Consider the following 17,511-nt stretch of genomic DNA (forward strand, 5'->3'; position numbering starts at 1 on the left):
GTGTGTGTGTCGTTCCCCCCCCCCCCCCCCCCCCCCGTCCCCGTCCCCGTCCCTCCCCGAACTGGGATGAGCTCCCGAGGGGACAGACCCCGCGAAGGGGGGGCGAGGGGGGCTGAGGTGCGGTCAGAGCCCCCGGGGCTGGGCAGGGGGGACAGCCTGGCTGCACCCCAGGACCCCCAGTGGGGTGGTGGGTCCCTGGGGACGTGGGACCTCAGGGCGTTGGGGTCGCAAAGGTGTGGGACCCCTGAGGTGTGAGATTCCCCCCGCCCCCCCCCCGGGTTGCAGGGTCGTGGGGAGGGGGGATCGCAGGGAACGGGGGTCCCAGGGCTGCGTGTGTGACCCCGGGCGTATGGCATCTGGGGGGGGGGGACCCCAGGGCTGCAGGGTCCCGGGGGGGTGGGGTCACAGGGACATGAGGCCCCTGGAATCTGGGGTCACAGGGGTGCGAGGCCCCAGGGCTGCAGGGTCCCGGGGGGGGTGGGCTCCCCTGCACTGGAGACACGGGGAGGGGGGGTCCCCGCCCGCCGTGGGGGCTGCCCGCGGTGCCCATCGCGGTGGTGTCGGGGCTGCTCGGCCCGACGCGGGGGGGCACCGCGCAGGCTGCCGGCCCGGCCCCCCCCCGCCCCGGTGTCGCGGCCGGTCCCTCCCCGGTAGTGCGTCCCGCCCCGCCCCGCCGCGGGCAGCACCGCCCCCGCTCCCCGCCGCCGCCGGTGCCCGGTGCCGCGGCCCGGCATGGCCCCGCTGCCGCTGCTCCCCGCCGCCTGCCTGGCCTGCACCCTCGCCATGTTCGGGACCGGCCTGTGAGCGCCCGGGCGGCTCCGGGCCCTGCGCGGCACCGGCGGCGGGGGGGGACGGGGGGGTGGGGGGGGGCGGCGGGGCCGGGCCGGGGGTGCAATGGGAGCCATGGCGGGGGGGCTGGGGGTGCAGTGGGGAGGGCGCTGGGGCCAGGTCAGGGGGTGCAATGGGGTCCCTTGGGGGTGGGGGGGGTGGGGGTGCAATGGGGGTCGTGGGGGTTGGGGGTGCAAGGGGGAGGGCATTGGGGCGGTTCGGGGGGTGCAATGGGGTCCACTGGGGGCTGGTGTGGAGGAGTTTGGGTGTCCAAGGGGAGCACACTGGGTCCAGTTCAGGGGGTGCAGTGGGAGAGGAATTGAGGGGGGCAGCGTGGCAGGCACTGGGGCCGGCTTGGGGGGGCCGGGGTTTGGGGGGTGACAAGGCTGAAGGCAAAGCACGCCAGGGAATTGGGGGGGGTCCTGGGGGTGCGGGGGGGCAGTGAGGGTGTAGGGGCTGGAGGAGGGGTGGTCACAAGTGCAGTGGGGGGGGGAGTATTTCAGGGTGCACATTTTGGGGGGTGCCTGCTGGCTGCAACGATTGTAGCCCCCACCCCAGCACTGCACACCCCCACCCCCCCCCCCACCCCCCCCCAGTGCCGGGCACCCAGGAGGCCGCTTCCCTCTGCTCTCCTAGGGCCGACCTGCGCCAGATGTTGGCAACCAAGAGTGTGGAGAACATCCAGTTCCTGCCCTTCCTCACCACCGATGTCAAGTACAACGGGGCTGAGCCCTGGGGGGGGTGTGGGGTCTGGGGGGGGTTACATGGCGATGGGGGAGGGCAGAAGCCCCCAGGCCGTGGCAGCAAGCGCCTGTGCCGTTTGCCCTGCAGCAACCTGAGCTGGCTGGGCTATGGCTGCTTGAAGCAGGACTGGACGCTGATCATCGTCAACACCATCGGGGCGGCCCTGCAGACCCTCTACATCCTGGCGTACCTCTACTACAGCCCCACGAAGGTGGGGACCGGCCTGCCTGGGTCGATGGGGGAGATGGGGGGACCCTCGCCCTGACCGTCCCCCTCCGACCCAGCGCCCCGTGCTGCTGCGGAGCCTGCTGCTCCTGGCTGTGCTGGCCACCGGCTACGGCTACTTCACCCTCCTGATTACCGACGCACGGATGCGCCTGGCACGCCTGGGGCTCTTCTGCAGCGTCTTCACCATCAGCATGTACCTCTCGCCCCTGGCCGACCTGGTGCGTGGGGCTGGATGGCAGCTGGAGGGGTGACCATGGTGGTGGCACCAGAGCTGCCCAGCCCGGGCCCAGCCTGACACTTGTTTCTGCAGGCCAAGATTGTCCGGACCAAATCAACGCGCTGCCTGTCCTTCCCCCTGACCGTCACCACCTTCCTGGCCTCCACCAGCTGGACACTGTACGGCCTGCAGCTCCGCGACCCCTACATCACGGTGGGTTGGGGCGGTGGGTGGCTGAAGGACGCGCTTCCATCCCACCCCATCCCACCCCACCCCATCCCACCCCATCCCGTCCCGTCCCCCGCCCCGCGGTGTTCAGCTGAGCGGCTGGCACCAGGCCGGCCCCCGTCCGGCATCATGTGTGTCACACAGCAGAGCCCGTGACTAGGCTCAGCAAGATGAGTATTGATTTTAATTAATTAGATGGTATAAGGCCAATAAATCTCCCCCGGCAACACAGGGCTGGTGGAGCGGCAGCGCCGTGAGCCGGGTAGATCTGTCCCCCCCCCATGTCCTCCCGCAGGTCCCGAACGTGCCGGGGATCGTCACCAGCGTCATGCGGTTCTGGCTCTTCTGGCGGTACCCGCCGGGGCAGGACAGGCCCTACAGACCCCTGCACGCCTGAGGGGCCCTGCCAGCCCCCCCGAGGAAGGAGCCCACACGCTCGCAGACCGATGAAGGATCCCCCAGCCCCCTCCCCCGTCTGCTCCAGCAGGGACCGGCCCCAGTCGCCGAGCCCTGGGTGACACTGCAGCACTGCTGTCCCCCTCGGCCACGGGCCGCCTGCTCCCCAGGAGGGCACCTCCTGCCTCTGCCGCCGTGGTTCGCCTTCACCGGCGTCCCTCCAGCCCTCGGTCCTTCGGTGATGGTTGGTTTGGTCTCAGCAATGCCTCCGGGGTGCCAGGAGCCCCCCGCCCCTGGGCACGCCGCCTGTCCCTGGGGACCCCTGGACGGTCTTCCATGCCCACGACTCTGCCCCAGCACCGGGCTGGGGCTGCCGGGCAGCCCTGCATCTCTTTTGTACGAATTTAAGTGCCTTTTAATAAATCAGAGACTCTTCCCAGCGCCTGGGTGTTGTCCCCTCCCTCCTGGTGTGCTGGCTGCAGAGACCAGGACGGCTCATCCCCACAGCCGCTTTGTCCCCAGGATGCCGGGGGCTCATCCTGGCACCCCCTGGGCTCCGGCAAACCGACCTCCAGCAGCACCCATTTTCCAGCAGCGAGGAAGCATCAGCCCCGGCACCAGGAAGGCAGCGGGCACAGGGCTGGGTTGGGGCAGGGAGGGGGCACCGAGGGTGGCAGCACTGCCCAGGGAGGCTGCTCTGACCCCCCCGAGCAGCAGCCTGGGGACACCGGTCACACTGGGGAAAGAAAAGTCTGTTCTGCAGCTTGGACACGGGGCTTGCTACCCCCCGCATCACACTGGCCAACTTGTAATCAATTGAAATCCTCACTAAAACCACAACCATTGAGCGTACACAAATCAGGCGGCCGTTGGCATCGACCCAAACTCAATTAACAAATTAACAGTGATCTGGAATGAAGTTATCAGGCAAGCGCATCAGCAGCGGGACAGGAGCGCATTTGGGTGACCAAATTAAACAACAGATGCTGGATCCTTGCGAAACACAACCCCCCCCCGGGACAAGAGACCCCCCCCGGGTGAGGAGCCCCGTCCCTGCAGCTCTGTTGGCGCAGGCAGGTCCTCCATCCCGGATGACGCAGGCCGGATTAAGGAAGCGGTGACGAGGACTTTGGCAGAGCCTGTGCTACGGCTCAGACGCTCGTTTACACCTTGCGACGTGGCCTGGGATAAATCAATACAGAGGCGAGCGGCGGGAATGGGGCCGAGACGAGAGCCGTGGCTGGAGGAGAAGATGAGCTCCCGCTGCGCTGCGGCACGCAGCCCCAGCCGGCGCGGCTGCCGGGCTCACCTGGCGTGCTCTGTCTTGCTGCCGCGGAGCCGGGGCTCCCCGCGCCTGCACCGGCTGCGCTTGCAGGTGTCTCTGCCCCAGGGACTCGCCCCGGGGCCACGCTCGCTCCCCCAGCCACAGCAGCCCCATTTCCCAGTGGGGAGGAGCTCCCGCTCCCCCCCAGCACTGGGGTGCAGCTCCCAGCCTGGGTGAAGGTGCTGCTGGAGGACCAACCACCTTGGGAAAGGGCAGCTTTCCCCGCTGACGCACCAGGCGAAACTTGGCTGCCGACCGGTCGCTGTGGCTAGCATGTGCCGCGAGCGGCTGGCAGGAGCGGCTGTGAGGCGGCTCCACACGTGAGGCCGGAGGTGAGCGGAGCATCTCCCGGGGACATGAGTGCCCGCAGCGGGCACGTGTCCGTGCAGAGAGGCGCTGCCACCGCACTGCTGCCTACCAAGCTGCCGCAGGGCTGTGAGTAGCCCCTGGATGGCCATGAGTAGCCCAGAGGGCTGTGAGTAGCCCGTGGAGGGCTGCTGTCCTCGCCCTGTGCCAAAGCTGCGGTCCCTGCCCCAGAAAGGTGCCACTTCACCGAATGTGGGGTGGTGCCACCCCACAAACAGCCGCACACAGGCGAGACCGCGGGAACTGCCCACCCTGCTCTGAGCTGCCATTGTTGCTCAGGAAACAGCTAATTAGTCGCTCCTGCTAATTAGCCCGAGTCCTCCCTCATGATACCAACTGCTCCTTTTTGCAGAAGGATGTGCAGCCGATAATTAAAAACAAGAAAGTCCTTTGGCTGGTATGCGAAGAAGCCAGGGAGGCTGCCAGGAAGGCAGGCCCCGGCATGCGTCACCACCAGCCGTGCAGCTCTTCCAGCCGGGCCGGCAGCGCCGGGTCTCAGGCAGCCCCGGACAGAGGGGCACCCCCAGACGGAGGCCAGGCAGGGCCCCCCCTGCCCACAGCAGGGACGCCTCCACCGCAGGGCGCCTGTCCCCCTTCCCAGAGAAGCCCGGCGCGGTGCTCTGGCGTGTCTGCCTGCCGCTGCCCGCGAAGGCGGAGGCAGAGGAGCGGCAGCTGCAGCCGCTGCGCCGACAGGAGCGGGGAGCAGCCCCCCGGCATGGGCTGAGCCGCCCCGGCAGGCCGGGGGAGACCACAGGCTCTGGGCACTCTGCATTTTAAAGGCTGCACCGCCTGCTCCACCCAGCCAGCCTCTCTCCTCCTTCCCCTGGAAACGGGCCAGCGGGGCCGGGATGAGTCTTCTCCAGCTCCCACCTGACGGTGCGAACCACATCTGAAGGGCAGCCGGGAACGCACTCTGCCCGCAGTGCTACCCAGCGCCGCGGGCCTGCGGGGCGAGGCCTGATCCTGTCCTCGCCACCTTGCATCCTGCCTCTAGAGCCAAGCTCCAAGAAGCTCGGAGAGGGAGAGGCCGGGCTGGGACAGGGCGGGTTCCCCACAGCCTCTGCAGGGTGGTGGGAGTGCTGAGAGGGGACCTGGGCCTATGTGGAGCCCCCTCCTCTGCGCAGAGCTCCCCGAACGCCAGCCTCTCCCCGGGGAGAGACGAGCGATTTCCCACCAGCGTGGCTTCGAGCAGCATCCCGGGGTCCTCGGCTGCCCGCTGCCCCCGACCAGGGCAGCACCGCCCAGGGGAGCCCCAGCTGGAGCCCCCCGCACCCCCGGCCCCCCGGCAGTTCCGTACACCATAGGCAGCCACCGTCCCTCGGCTTTATTGGGGTCAGAAGCGCAGCCCTCGTCGGCGCAGGTCCGCCCGTGCCGCGCTGATGTGCTCCTGCAGCTCGGCGGCCGCCTCCTCGCAGTCGTTAAAGGTGGCCAGGCGGTAGCCCACGGTGGCCAGGGAGTAGCAGCCGAAGGCCACCAGCAGGTAGACGGGCAGGGGCAGCAGGGCCTGCCGGTACGGGGCCGGCAGCCGCAGCCCCGGCGGCGCCAGCGCCAGCGCGGCCCAGGCCGAGCCCAGCAGGGCGAGTCCGCACAGCCACTGCCCCAGCTTGGTCATGGCGGCCTGCGGAGAGAGGGGCCGTGAGAGCCGGACCGACCCGCGCCCCGCACCGACCCCCCCCGCCCCAACCGGGCGGGGCCCGGCCCCGGCCCCCTCCGGGCCCGTCAGGGGCCTCCCGAACAGGGCCCAGCCCTGAACCCCTCCGGGCCTTCGCCACCCGGCGCCGGGACCCGGCCCCAGCCCCCTCCGAGCCCGCCGAAGAACCGGTACCGCTGCCGGTACAGGCCCCCACCCCCCACCTGGATCGGTCCCGGGCCCGGCGCCCGCTCTCCCCCCGTCGCAAAAATGACGTCACGGCAGCGCGCCACAGCGCGGGGACCGCTGGGAGCTGTAGTGCGGAGCCGCGCCACGTCGCATAGCGCATGCGCAGAGGGAGGCTGCGGGGCGCCCCCTGCAGGCGGGGCGGGACCCCCCGGGCCGGGCCCGGTGCCGCAGGAAGCGCCGGGCTTTGGCGGCGGCGGCGGCCGGAAGCATCTGGTTTCCTCCGCGTCCGGCCGCGGCGGGTGGTAGGGGGGGGCCGGCGTGGGAGCAGGCCTGGCCAGCCCTCCCACGGCTCGCGGGGCCTGGACCCTTCCCACGGCTACCCCCCGCCCCGGGGCAGCCCCGGTGCCCGGTAGCTCCCCCCTGCCCGTGGCGGGGAGGGCACGGACGTGCCTTTGCTCCCCTGCCAAGCGCCGGCAGCCTTGGCTATGCCAGCGCCGGGGCCGAGCTTCACCCTCCGCCGCTCTCCCTCCCCGTCCCCGGAGCCCCGAGTGCCGGTGCATCCCCCCGCCGGCCACGGGGACCCCCGCCGCCCCGGCCAAGCCCCTGCGGCACCAGAGCCTGCTCCGACCCGCCCGGCTCCGCTGGGATTTTCCTCCCTTGCAGGCCCAGGCAGACGAGAGGCCGTCGCACGCTTTCCCTGCGAGGCGGTGGGGGGGTCGGCGGCTGCGTCCCTGCCCTGGCCACGCTCTGCCGGCCCGCGCCGAGCCCCCCCAGGCACCGGCGAGGTGGAGAACCCACCCCAGGCCCTGCCGCAGCCTGGCCGAGCGAGCGGGACCGCTCTCAGCCGCACCGGCACGAGGAAACCGGGCTGAGAGCCAGCGAGGGAACCAAACCCGAGGCGGCTGCGGACAAGAAGCTACAAAGAAATGTCTTTATTGGGTGGCTGAGAGCCCCGGTCCGGCACCGTGGGGCTGCGGGACATCAATTCCTCTTCCTGCCTTTGCCGACAGCCTTGGCGGGAGCAGCAACGGGCGCTGCGGACTGGTACAGGGTGGAGGAGATCTTGTTGATGTAGTAGAGGCCGACCATGGAGAAGATGAGGCTGGGAGGAAAGAAGAGAAGAGGCTGCTCAGCTGCTGGCAGGCAGGAACATGCCAGGGCTGAACCAACACCTTCCCCTTCGATCCCGCTGCGCTGTGGTGCCTAACACTGGCCACCCCGGGGATCCCTGGCCAGCTTTGGCCCTGCCCGGTGCCCCATTCCCTCCCAACAGCAAGCACGAGCCATCAGGGTCCCTGGCAGCAGCACGACGGCTGCTTCAGGGCAGGCTCTGGACTTACCAGGTGGTCACACAGACTCGGTGAATGAGGCCAGAGGCGAAGAGAGCCAGCAAGAGGCAGGTGAGGACTGCAGGGGAAAAACAGGAGAGAGAAAAGATGCAGCCATGCTGCCGCAACACGTCAGCCTCAGAGTAGCAGGGGCCAGGGCCGCAGCGATGCAGCAGGACAAACCTACCCACAGCACGGGAACTACCAGGGTGGGCCCCTCCTCCAGGGCAGGGCTGGGACCCTTCGGTCCCACAGGCAGAGCACACACGGGGCAGGGCCACGCCACAGGCCTTTCGCAAACCCAGCCCCGCCACGAGCCGGCACACCCGACGCCTTCGGACGACGGCGTGCTCCCACTCCTCCCCGCCCCGCGCCCCTCCGCAGCACTTACTCTCGGGGAATATCTTGGCCTGGAAGCCCTTGCCGAAGACGAGGTTCTCCAGGTTGTTGAAGGCCTGGCCGGAGGGTTAAGGGACAGAACGGGGCGCCGCACCCCCGGCCCCGCTCCCGACGGCCCCAAAGGATACAGTGAGGGAGCAGACGAAGAGCGCGGAGCCCAGCAGCCCGCCCTGGATGGTCAGCCACTCGGTGGAGGCCAGCTGCCGGCTGTACATCTGCATCCCGGCGAAGAGCAGCAGCGAGAGCAGCGAGGAGAGCGCCAGGGAGGTGCCCGTGCCTACGGCTGGGGCCGCGGCCTCACCTCAGCGAGGCCGCCGGGCCCGGGGCCACCGCTGGGGCCAAGACCGCCTCTCGGGCCTCGGCCTGGCCTGCCGCGCCCAGGCCCCGGCCTTAGCCCCCGGGCCCAGGCCTCCCCGCAGGCCCCGGCAGACCCCCGGCCCTGGCCGCCCCCCGGGCCCCAGCCCGCCCCGCAGGCCCCGGCCGCCCCCCGGGCCCGCCTCGGCCGCCCCGTGGCCCGACCACCCTCCCCGTTACCCATGGTGCCCCGCGGCGTCGCCCCCGGCGCCGTCCCAGGCCCGTCCCGGTGCCGCCGCTCTGCGCAGGCGCACTGCGGCCGCGCCGGGAGGGGACACGGCATCAGGCGCGGGGGGAGACAGTGCGCATGCGCCGGCGCACCCGCCCCTCCCCGCGGGCGCAGCGCTCCGGCGGGCTCGGGCGCCCCCTGGCGGCCGGGCGCGGCGCTGCAGGCCCCGCCGGCTCGCGCGCCCCCCGGCGGCGGGGAGAGGCGCAGGACCCCCCCCCCCCCGCACCGCCGGTACCGGCCCCGGGGCCTCTCCCGTGCCCCGCTCAGCCCGCCCGGGGTCCGCCCCGGGCGCCGCTCCCCGACCCGCGCTGCCGTCCGCACGGGCCCGGCGGCGGGAGCTCGGGGGTGCGGCGGGAGCCTCCCGCTGCCGCCCCCCCGCTGCCGCCCCCCGCCGTCCCCCCGCCGCCGCCGCCGCCGGGGCGGGTCCCGCCGAGCATGCGCGCCGCCGCCCCCCGCCCTCCCCCCGGCTCCGCCGCTCCCTGCAACAGACCGGGGCGTCCGCGGCCGCCGCTGCTGCCGCCGCCGGGAGCGGGCGCGGAGCCATGGCCGAAGGCGAGGACCTGCAGACCTTCACCTCCATCATGGACGCGCTCGTCCGCATCAGCGTGAGCGGCGGCGGCGGCGGCGGGGGGGGTGGAGCGGGGCGGCCGGGCCGGGCCGGGCTCCCCCGGGACCGGCGTCGCCATGGCAACGCGGCGGGGCCCGATGGCGGAGGCGGGCGGGATGGCGGGGGTGCCCTTGAGGGCCGGGCAGGCCGCGGCGAGGCCTCGGACCCGCGCCCCGACCCACCGGGCCTGGGGCTGCCGGGCGGCGATCCCCGGGGAGGGCCGGCACTGCCCCCCCCCCCCTCCCACCGTGTCACCGCCGGGGCCGGGAGCACCGGGAGCTGCCTGCACACCCGTGGGCGGGGGTCCCGGTCCCCATCCTGGCCGCGATCCTGGTGCCCATCCTGGTCCTGGCCCTGGTACTGCTCCCAGTCCTGCCGCTGGTCCTGGCTCTGGTCCCAGTGCCGGCCCCAGCCCCAAGCCCCAGCCCCAGCCCAGCCGGGGTCCCCATCCTGGCCCTGGTGCTGGTCCCAGTGCTGGTCCCGATCCTGGCCCTGATGCTGGTCCTCATCCTGGCCCCAGTCCTGGTTCCCATCCCAGCCATGGTCCCAGTGCCGGTCCTGATCCTGGCCCTGGTGTGGCCCCAGCCCCAATCCCAATCCCAATCCCAGCCCGGGTCCCCATCCTGGTGCTGGTCCTAATCCTGGCCCTGCTGCTGGTCCCAGGCCTGATCCTGATCCTGGTGCTGGTCCCAGTGCTGGTCCTCATCCTGGCCCTGATGCTGGTCCTCATCCTGGCCCCAGTCCTGGTCCCCATCCCAGCCCTGGTCCCAGTGCCAGTCCTGATCCTGGCCCTGGTGCTGGTCCCAGGCCTGATCACAGACTTGGTGCTGGCCCTGGCTCTAGTCCCAGTGCCAGTCCTGATCCCAGCCCTGGTGCCGGCTCTAGCCCCAGTCCCCATCCCAATCCCAGCCCGGGTCCCCATCCTGGTGCTGGTCCCAGTGCTGGTCCTGATCCTGGTCCTAGTGCTGGTCCCAGCCCCGATCCAGTCCCGATCCCGGCCCCGGTCCCGTCCGCGGCGGGTGACGCTCCCCCCTCTCTCCCCAGACCAGCATGAAGAACATGGAGCGGGAGCTGGTCTGCCCGGTGTGCAAGGAGATGTACAAGCAGCCGCTGGCCCTGCCCTGCACACACAACGTCTGCCACGTCTGCGCCAGCGAGGTGCTGCTGCAGCACGGCTACCTCTGCTGCGACCCCAACTCCGAGCCCTCCTCGCCCGCCGCCACCCCCGCCACCCGCAGCCCCCGCCTGGGACGCCGGGCCGTCCCCAAGCCCGACCGCCTCGACCGCCTCCTGAAATCAGGTGGGACGGCTGGAGGGGACGGGGATGGGGCCCGCTGAGCTCCCCCACGGGAGGGCCGAGAGGCTCCGGGGCACCAAGCCCCACCTGACGCCCTCCCCGCCTCCCTCCGCAGGCTTCGGCACCTACCCGGGGCGCAAGCGGGGCACCGTGCACCCCCAGACCGTCAGCTTCCCCTGCCCGGCCTGCCAGCGGGACGTGGACCTGGGCGAGAGGGGCCTGGGCAGCCTCTTCCGCAACCTGACGCTGGAGCGGGTGGTGGAGCGCTACCGCCAGACCATCAACATCAGCGCCGCCATCATGTGCCAGTTCTGCAAGCCCCCGCAGCTGGAGGCCACCAAGGGCTGCACCGAGTGCAAGTCCAGCTTCTGCAACGAGTGCTTCAAGCTCTACCACCCCTGGGGCACCCAGAAAGCCCAGCACGAGCCCACGCCCCCCACCCTCACCTTCCGCCCCAAGGTACGGCCTCCCCATCAGGGTCTTCCTTCCCCGCCCGGGATTTTGTGGGTGCCGGGGGGAGCCCCTGGAGGGGGGCGGGCGCGGAGCCCGGCTGAGCTCCCCTGTGCCCGCGCAGGGGCTGATGTGCCCGGAGCACAAGGAGGAGGTGACTCACTACTGCAAGACCTGCCAGCGGCTGGTGTGCCAGCTCTGCCGCGTGCGACGCACTCACACCAGCCACAAGATCACCCCGGTGCTCAGCGCCTACCAGGCCCTCAGGGTAAGGGCCGCGGGGGCCGCGCTCGGAGCAGGGACGGGGCTTGGTGGGGAGGAATCGGGGGCACGGGCAGAGCCCCGGCACAGATGGGGTGTGCAGGTCGGGGACGGGGGGGTTGCCGGCACCTCGCCTCACCTCCTTCCCCGCAGGAGAAGCTGACGAAGAGCCTCGCCTACATCCTGAGCAGCCAGGACACGGTGCAGACCCAGATTGCCGAGCTGGAGGAGACGGTGAAGCACACGGAGGTGAGGGCGGAAGGTGCCTGCCTGTCCCTGAGCTGTCCCTAGGCAGGGGGTGGCACTGCCAGGCGGGTCCCCTCTCTGCCTCGGGGCGTGTGGCACGCTGACCCTGCCGTCCTCGGCAGGTGAACGGCTCGCAGGCCAAGGAGGAGGTGTCGCAGCTGATCCAGGGGCTGTGTGCCATGCTGGAGGAGAAGCGGGCGACCCTGCTGCAGGCGATCGAGGAGTGCCAGCAGGAGCGGCTGGCCAGCCTGCACTGCCAGATCCAGGAGCACCAGGCCATGCTGGAGAACTCGGGCATGGTGGGCTACGCCCAGGAAGTGCTGAAGGAGACCGACCACCCCTGCTTCGTCCAGGCTGCCAAGCAGCTGCACAACAGGTACCGGGCTGCGGGGACCCTGCTGGGGGCTGCCGGGGGCGTCAGGGCCCTCCGGTGCCCAAGGCGGCTGCCGCGTACCACCCTGACGTCCCTGCTCTCCCCTGTCGCAGGATCCTCAGGGCCACCGACTCGCTGCAGAGCTTCCGTCCTGCGGCCACGGCCTCTTTCAGCCACTTCCAGCTGGATGTCAGCAGGGAGCTGAAGCTGCTCACCGACCTGGCCTTCATCCGAGGTAAAGGCAGCAGGACCCGGGCACCGGCTGCGCCCCGTGCGGAGGTGCAGCCCCTCCGGGCAGAGCGGCTCCCTGCCTGTCTCGGAGCCGGAGCTCAGCCACGGCTGCGGAGGGCTGCGCTCAGGCGGGCAATCGCGGATCTGCCGGTCCCCCCTCCCCGTCAGGGACGGCCCCCCCCACCCCCCCCGGCAGCCCCCAAAGCGATCCCTGCCCCTGCCCTGCTCTGTGCCAGGGCGGCCGGGCGAGGGGGCAGGACAGGCAGGGCCGCGGTGCCAGGTAAGGGCAGCAGGAGCGCCGGAGGGTGAGTACGGAGCGGAGGCTGCCCCGCTGCAGGGCAGGCGCTTCCCCGCAGGGCAGGAGCCGCGTGGCCCTGCCGGACCCGCTGGCAACACTTTTCAGACCTGCTTCTACCTCTCTTTGTTTATAGGCTGCGGCCGCTGCTGAGTCGTCACCGAAGTAACTGAGGCAAGTCACATCCCTGCCCCAGAGCCGGCCCCGCTCTCTCTGTCCCATCCCTCCATCCCCGCTCCCGCCCCATCCCTGCTCCGCCGCCATCCTCCATCCCTGTCCTGCCCGCCGGCGGTGGCAGGCGGTGGCTCTGCCCTCCCCTCCATCTGCTGCTGCTCCTCCTGCCCTCCTGCCCCCTCCTCACCCCATCTCCGTCCCCTTCCTCGCCCCCTTTCCATCCCCTTCCTCGCCCCCTTTCCATCCCCCTCCTCGCCCCCTTTCCATCCCCCTCCTCGCCCCATTTCCATTCCCTTCCTTGCCCCACTTCCACCCGCCATCCCCTCATCTCTCCACCCCCCCTTCCCACCCTGCTTCCCCGCTCCCACCGCGCTGCCAGCATCTTCACACCGCCCTGCCATCCCCATCTCCTCCCCTCCTCCTCTCCTGCTGCCTCCATCCTCTCTCTTTCTCTCTCTCTCTCCTCCCTCCCCGACTTGCACTCAGCCTGTCTGGTCCCTGGAGCCCCACAGCAGCGAGCTCCTCTGTCTCCCCGACTCTCGCTCTCCTCTGGTGCCTACACACGGTCTCCGCAGTCAGATTCCCCTAGACTCCTGCTGGTTGTGCGTCCGTGCGTCCGTCCGGAATGCCCCTTCCCTGCGTCTGGCCGCCTCCCCGCCTGCCGGGGGGGGGGATGCTGCCTGATGCCCGCCGGTGCCTCTCCCCGCAGCGCCCGAGGCCCCCGTCATCGACACGCAGCGCACCTACGCCTACGACCAGATCTTCCTGTGCTGGCGGCTGCCGCAGCACTCGCCGCCTGCCTGGCACTACACGGTGGAGTACCGCAAGACGGACGCCAAGGCCAAGGGGCTGAAGCTGTGGCAGCGGCGGGAGGAGGTGCGCGGCACCAGCGCCCTCGTGGAGTACCTGGACACCGACAGCGTCTACGTGCTCCGGGTGAAGGGCTGCAACAAGGCGGGCTTCGGGGAGTACAGCGAGGACATCTACCTGCACACGCCGCCCGCCCCAGGTGAGGGGTGCCGGGGGCTCGGAGCACCGATCCAGAGCACCCCGCCGGCCGCTCGCGCCGTCCTTCTCACCCGCCCTCCTCTCCTCCTCCCTGCAGTCCTCAACTTCTTCCTGGACAACCGCTGGGGCTTCAACCGGGACCGGCTGGCCATCAGCAAGGACCAGCGCGCCGTGCGCAGCGTCCCCGGCATCCCCATGCTCTTCGCCGCCGAGCGCCTGATGACCAGCTGCCACCTCTCCATCGATCTGGTCATCGGCGACGTGGCCATCACGCAGGGCAAGAGCTACTGGGCCTGCTGCGTGGACCCCAGCTCCTACCTGGTCAAGGTGGGCGTGGGGCTGGAGAGCAAGCTGCAGGAGTGGTTCCAGGTGCCGCAGGACGTGGTGAGCCCCAGGTGAGCGGGGGGCTCGGTGGGTGCCGGGGGGTCCTCCACCTGTTCCTGCCTCCCCGCCGGGCGCCGGCTCTGGGGCGCAGAGGGGACACCCAGCACATCCCTTGCGTGTCTGCGCCGGGACTCACCCGTCCCCCCCGCCGCAGGTACGACCCCGACAGCGGCCACGACAGCGGGGCGGAGGACACGACGGTGGAGGCACCCCCCCCCTACGCCTTCCTCACCATCGGCATGGGCAAGATCTTGCTCTCGCACGGGTCGGCGCTCACCTCTCGTGACCCCAACGGCTGCACCGTGCCCTTGCCCCCGCGCATCGGCATCTGCCTGGACTACGAGCAGGGCAAGGTGAGCTTCTACGATGCCGTCTCCTTCCGCGAGCTCTGGGAATGTGGCGTGGACTGCTCAGGGCCCGTCTGCCCTGCCTTCTGCTTCATCGGAGGGGGTGCCCTGCATCTCCAGGAGCTGGTGGCCAACAAGCAGGAGCGTAAAGTGACCATCGGGGGCTTTGCCAAGCTGGACTGAGCCGTGCCCCTGCTCCCCGCACGCACGCCGGCTGTGACCCCCGATTGCCCAGCGAGCTCCAGGGCCTGGGGAGCACACGAGCGAGCAGGGAGCAGAGCACAGCGAGGGCAGCCCCGGCCCTGCCACCAGCTGGGAGCAGGCCAGGTGTTTGTTTTGTGGGATGGGGGGGGACGGGGACAGCTCTGCCGTCCCCTCCTCTCCCCGCCTGCCTGCCCCTTTCCCCAGCTTGGCTCGACGCCACGGGCAGGGCTGGGCAGAGGGTGCGGACCAGGTCCTGGCAGAGGGTCAGCCCTAGAGATGGACCAGGGAGGGGGGCGTGAGCGGGATGGGGGGCTGCGTGGGGAGGGGGGCGGCAGGTGACGGTGGGGGTGACGGTGGGGGGGAGAGGCTGGGTGCTGGCTGGGGTGGGGGAGGCAGCTGGGCTTGGGGAGAGAGGGCGGGGGGAGGCCGGGCTGGAACGAGGTGTGAAGACTTTTTTAAAAATGGCTCATTTTCAATGCGGCTCACCCGGCTGCAGCGCCGTGGCCGGGCACAGCCACCGCAGCCAGGCACAGCTGCCACCGGGTCCCTCCCGCGGGCGGCCGGGCCGTGGCCCCCACTGTCCCCTGGGGCCGCAGAGCAACGCTGGCTGCTCTGCCCTGTCCCCAGGGGAGCCGTGTGCTCGGCCAGCCCTGCCTGTGCCCCTGCCTGTGCCCCTGCCTGCATGGGGCACCGGCCCACTGGCTGCCTGCACGTGCTCCGGCAGGACACGCTCGGCCCCCGTTACACCGCTCGGTGCCAAACCGCACGCAGCCAGGGCAGGCTGGAGCCGCAGGGTCGGGATCCGACCTGGCCGGGAGCTGCGCGGGGCCGCCATCCACTGCGGGGATCCGTGCTGGCGGTCGTGTGCCGGGATCCGTCCGAGCTGCTGTAGTTTCTCCTGGGTTCTGTTACATTTGCTGTATTTTCATGGTTTCCTACAATAAACTGCAATGCCAGACGCCTTCAGAGCCGCTCTGCAGCAGAGGGCAGCTGCCCCGCAGGGAGCACTGGCACTGGGGGCTGTGGGGTGCTGGCCGTGCCCCGGGGTGCGGTGCCCAGCGCCAAGGCCATGGGCTGGCCCTGGCAGCGAGGCCGTGGTGCAGCGCTGTCCTTCGGGCCATGGCCAGCAGGGGCCAATCCTGCCCAGGGAAGGACCCAGGGCAGCTCGGGCAGTGCTGACGTGTCCAGGCACTGCGTGTGCTCTGCCCGGCCACGTGGCCGCTGTCCCCGGTGTCGGGGTGCTCCTGGACCGGCCGCCGGCGGCGACCATCCCTGCTGGGCCTAGAGAAAAACCCCTATAGCATTAGTGGGGGGGGTCCCAAGGTGGGGCTGGTCCAGCTCAGGGGGGCTGCTGGGTGCTGGGGCATCCTCTTGGGGTGGGTAAGGGGGGGCTGGACCCCTCCACCCATGTACCCACATCCTGTGGGGCCCCAGGGAGCGGCGTGGCAGGTGGAGGAGCCACGTGTGGGGCCGGGCCCCCCCGGCGCTGGCGCCTGTCCCTGGGGAGCACCAGCCCCCTCTGTTCAGAGCCCGTGGGGCCGCGGCGGCTGGGCTGGGCTCCTGCAAACAGGCGGTTCTTTGTAGGGCCCAGGCGCCTGTTTCGATTCCTGCGGGCCCTGCCCAGGGCTGGGGGGGGCAGACGCAGCCCTGCCCCGCCCCATGTGGCAGCAGCCCCATGCCGACCCCCTGCACCCCGTGGGGCGGGTGTGTGTGGGGTGACGCTGTGCCACAGCCACCCCGCAAGGCTCTTTTTTGCTTTGCCCCTTCCTTCTGGCACGCAAGGGTGGCATCCAGCGCCGCATCCTCCCCCCCATCATTCTGCTGTTCACGAGCACGCAAAGACCCCCCAGAGCCCTCCCTGCGTCGAACCACCCAGCTCCTGCCCCAGTCCCCCCCCGGGGCGCACCCCGTCCCAGTGCCTGCCGGGCTGGAAACCTGCTGGGTTTCGCTGTTGCTGTTGGCAGCTCTGGCTGTCAGCGAGGCACGTGGAAAACCAAAAGCAGCAGAGGCCCCCCCCCCCCCAGCTGCATCCTCCCCACCCCACTGCCAGCCTCGGGGCTTGCGTCACCTCCTCTTACCGGGCAGCTCCCCCTACCCTGGAGACCCCCCCCACCCCTCGCCCGCACCCCGGCAGGGCCCAGGCACCTCCTGGCCCATGCTGGGGTGCCCAGGCACCCGGTGTGGCCGCGTCCCCCCGCGTGCCGCCGCTGAGGTGCCCACCAGCCACATGCTGCCGGTCCGGTCCCGGGGCTGGTTCCCGGCGAAGCGGCTGGCTCCGCGCCTGAGCTCACAAGGGATTTCTTTGGAGAAGTTTTGTTTCCTTGTTTTTCTGCCTTTTCAGTGGTTGCCAAAACCCTCCCAGCCCCCATCACGGGCCCAGCCGAAACCGGGACTGCCGGGGAGCTGGCCCTCGCTCAGGGCACAGCCGGCCCAAGGCTTGTGGCCCGGCACAGCCCGGCACACGGCCCCACGCCAGGCAGACCAGGTCCTGCTTCGGTCCCCGGCCCCGCTGGGGCCACCCTGCTGCCCCTCGGCACATCCCACAGCCCTGCCGTCCTCCCCGTCCTCCCTGCGGGCCCCAACGCCGTTTCGGGGCTCACTCGGGGTTTGGAGGATCCCGAGCCCAGACCAGGCAGCGGAGAGGAGCGGGACCAGCCGGGCTCGGACACGGCTGCGCGCACAGCGGCGATGCACATACAGCCTTCACAGCGCTCGCCCCACAGCTTTACGGCCCCCTCGTCACCTTCACGTTCCACTTGTGCAGCCACAAGGTAACAGATTGCGTCGAATGAGACGTGTTTGCTCATGAGAGAGAAACTGAAAGTGCGGGGCAGGCAGGCAGGTTGTGACGGGCAGGCGTGGCATCCCGGCAGGACGCTGTCACACCTGGGGTGATGCAGGGGACGGGGACACCGCTGGGTTCCAGGCGACTGTAGGTACAATGATGAGTGAGAAACAAGCCCAGCACGAACCTCAGGTCTGCCTGGCCCGAGAAATGAGAACAGCCCCTCGAGCCGAGGTCACCCAGGTGGGTGACGGCCACACTGGGGACGTCCCACCAGCCACGGACCCATGGGACACAGCACCCAACTGCACCCATCCCTTTATTGTGAAATGCGATAAATATACCACAGCCGCAGACCCTGCCACCCCACTTCCCTGACGAGCCTGGCG

General features: G+C 70.7%; 4 protein-coding genes across 4 annotated transcripts; 2 read left to right on the plus strand and 2 right to left on the minus strand.

The window, feature by feature from the left end:
* Positions 1-667: 667 nt before the first annotated feature.
* Positions 668-3,081, plus strand: SLC50A1 (solute carrier family 50 member 1). Its single transcript, XM_075525110.1, has 6 exons — positions 668-800; positions 1,465-1,542; positions 1,660-1,783; positions 1,857-2,018; positions 2,111-2,230; positions 2,541-3,081. The coding sequence occupies exons 1-6, from the start codon at positions 733-735 to the stop codon at positions 2,640-2,642; spliced, it is 654 nt and encodes a 217-aa protein (XP_075381225.1). The 5' UTR covers positions 668-732; the 3' UTR covers positions 2,643-3,081.
* A 2,559-nt stretch (positions 3,082-5,640) lies between these two features.
* Positions 5,641-6,327, minus strand: DPM3 (dolichyl-phosphate mannosyltransferase subunit 3, regulatory). The gene is made up of 2 exons (XM_075524907.1): positions 6,186-6,327; positions 5,641-5,949 (listed from the first exon to the last, which is right to left on the minus strand). Exon 2 carries the CDS (start codon positions 5,941-5,943, stop codon positions 5,665-5,667), a length of 279 nt encoding a protein of 92 aa, XP_075381022.1. The 5' UTR covers positions 5,944-5,949; positions 6,186-6,327; the 3' UTR covers positions 5,641-5,664.
* Positions 6,328-7,067: 740 nt separating this feature from the next.
* Positions 7,068-8,685, minus strand: KRTCAP2 (keratinocyte associated protein 2). The gene is made up of 5 exons (XM_075524668.1): positions 8,412-8,685; positions 8,006-8,160; positions 7,870-7,933; positions 7,491-7,557; positions 7,068-7,252 (listed from the first exon to the last, which is right to left on the minus strand). The coding sequence occupies exons 1-5, from the start codon at positions 8,512-8,514 to the stop codon at positions 7,132-7,134; spliced, it is 510 nt and encodes a 169-aa protein (XP_075380783.1). The 5' UTR covers positions 8,515-8,685; the 3' UTR covers positions 7,068-7,131.
* A 205-nt stretch (positions 8,686-8,890) lies between these two features.
* Positions 8,891-14,630, plus strand: TRIM46 (tripartite motif containing 46). The gene is made up of 10 exons (XM_075524669.1): positions 8,891-9,065; positions 10,112-10,367; positions 10,480-10,823; positions 10,939-11,082; positions 11,229-11,324; positions 11,444-11,697; positions 11,808-11,929; positions 13,104-13,403; positions 13,500-13,797; positions 13,941-14,630. The coding sequence occupies exons 1-10, from the start codon at positions 9,003-9,005 to the stop codon at positions 14,314-14,316; spliced, it is 2,253 nt and encodes a 750-aa protein (XP_075380784.1). The 5' UTR covers positions 8,891-9,002; the 3' UTR covers positions 14,317-14,630.
* The last annotated feature ends 2,881 nt before the right edge of the window (positions 14,631-17,511 follow it).

This window comes from Mycteria americana, chromosome 25 (assembly GCF_035582795.1).
Source record: "Mycteria americana isolate JAX WOST 10 ecotype Jacksonville Zoo and Gardens chromosome 25, USCA_MyAme_1.0, whole genome shotgun sequence".
NCBI classification, from domain to species: domain Eukaryota; kingdom Metazoa; phylum Chordata; class Aves; order Ciconiiformes; family Ciconiidae; genus Mycteria; species Mycteria americana.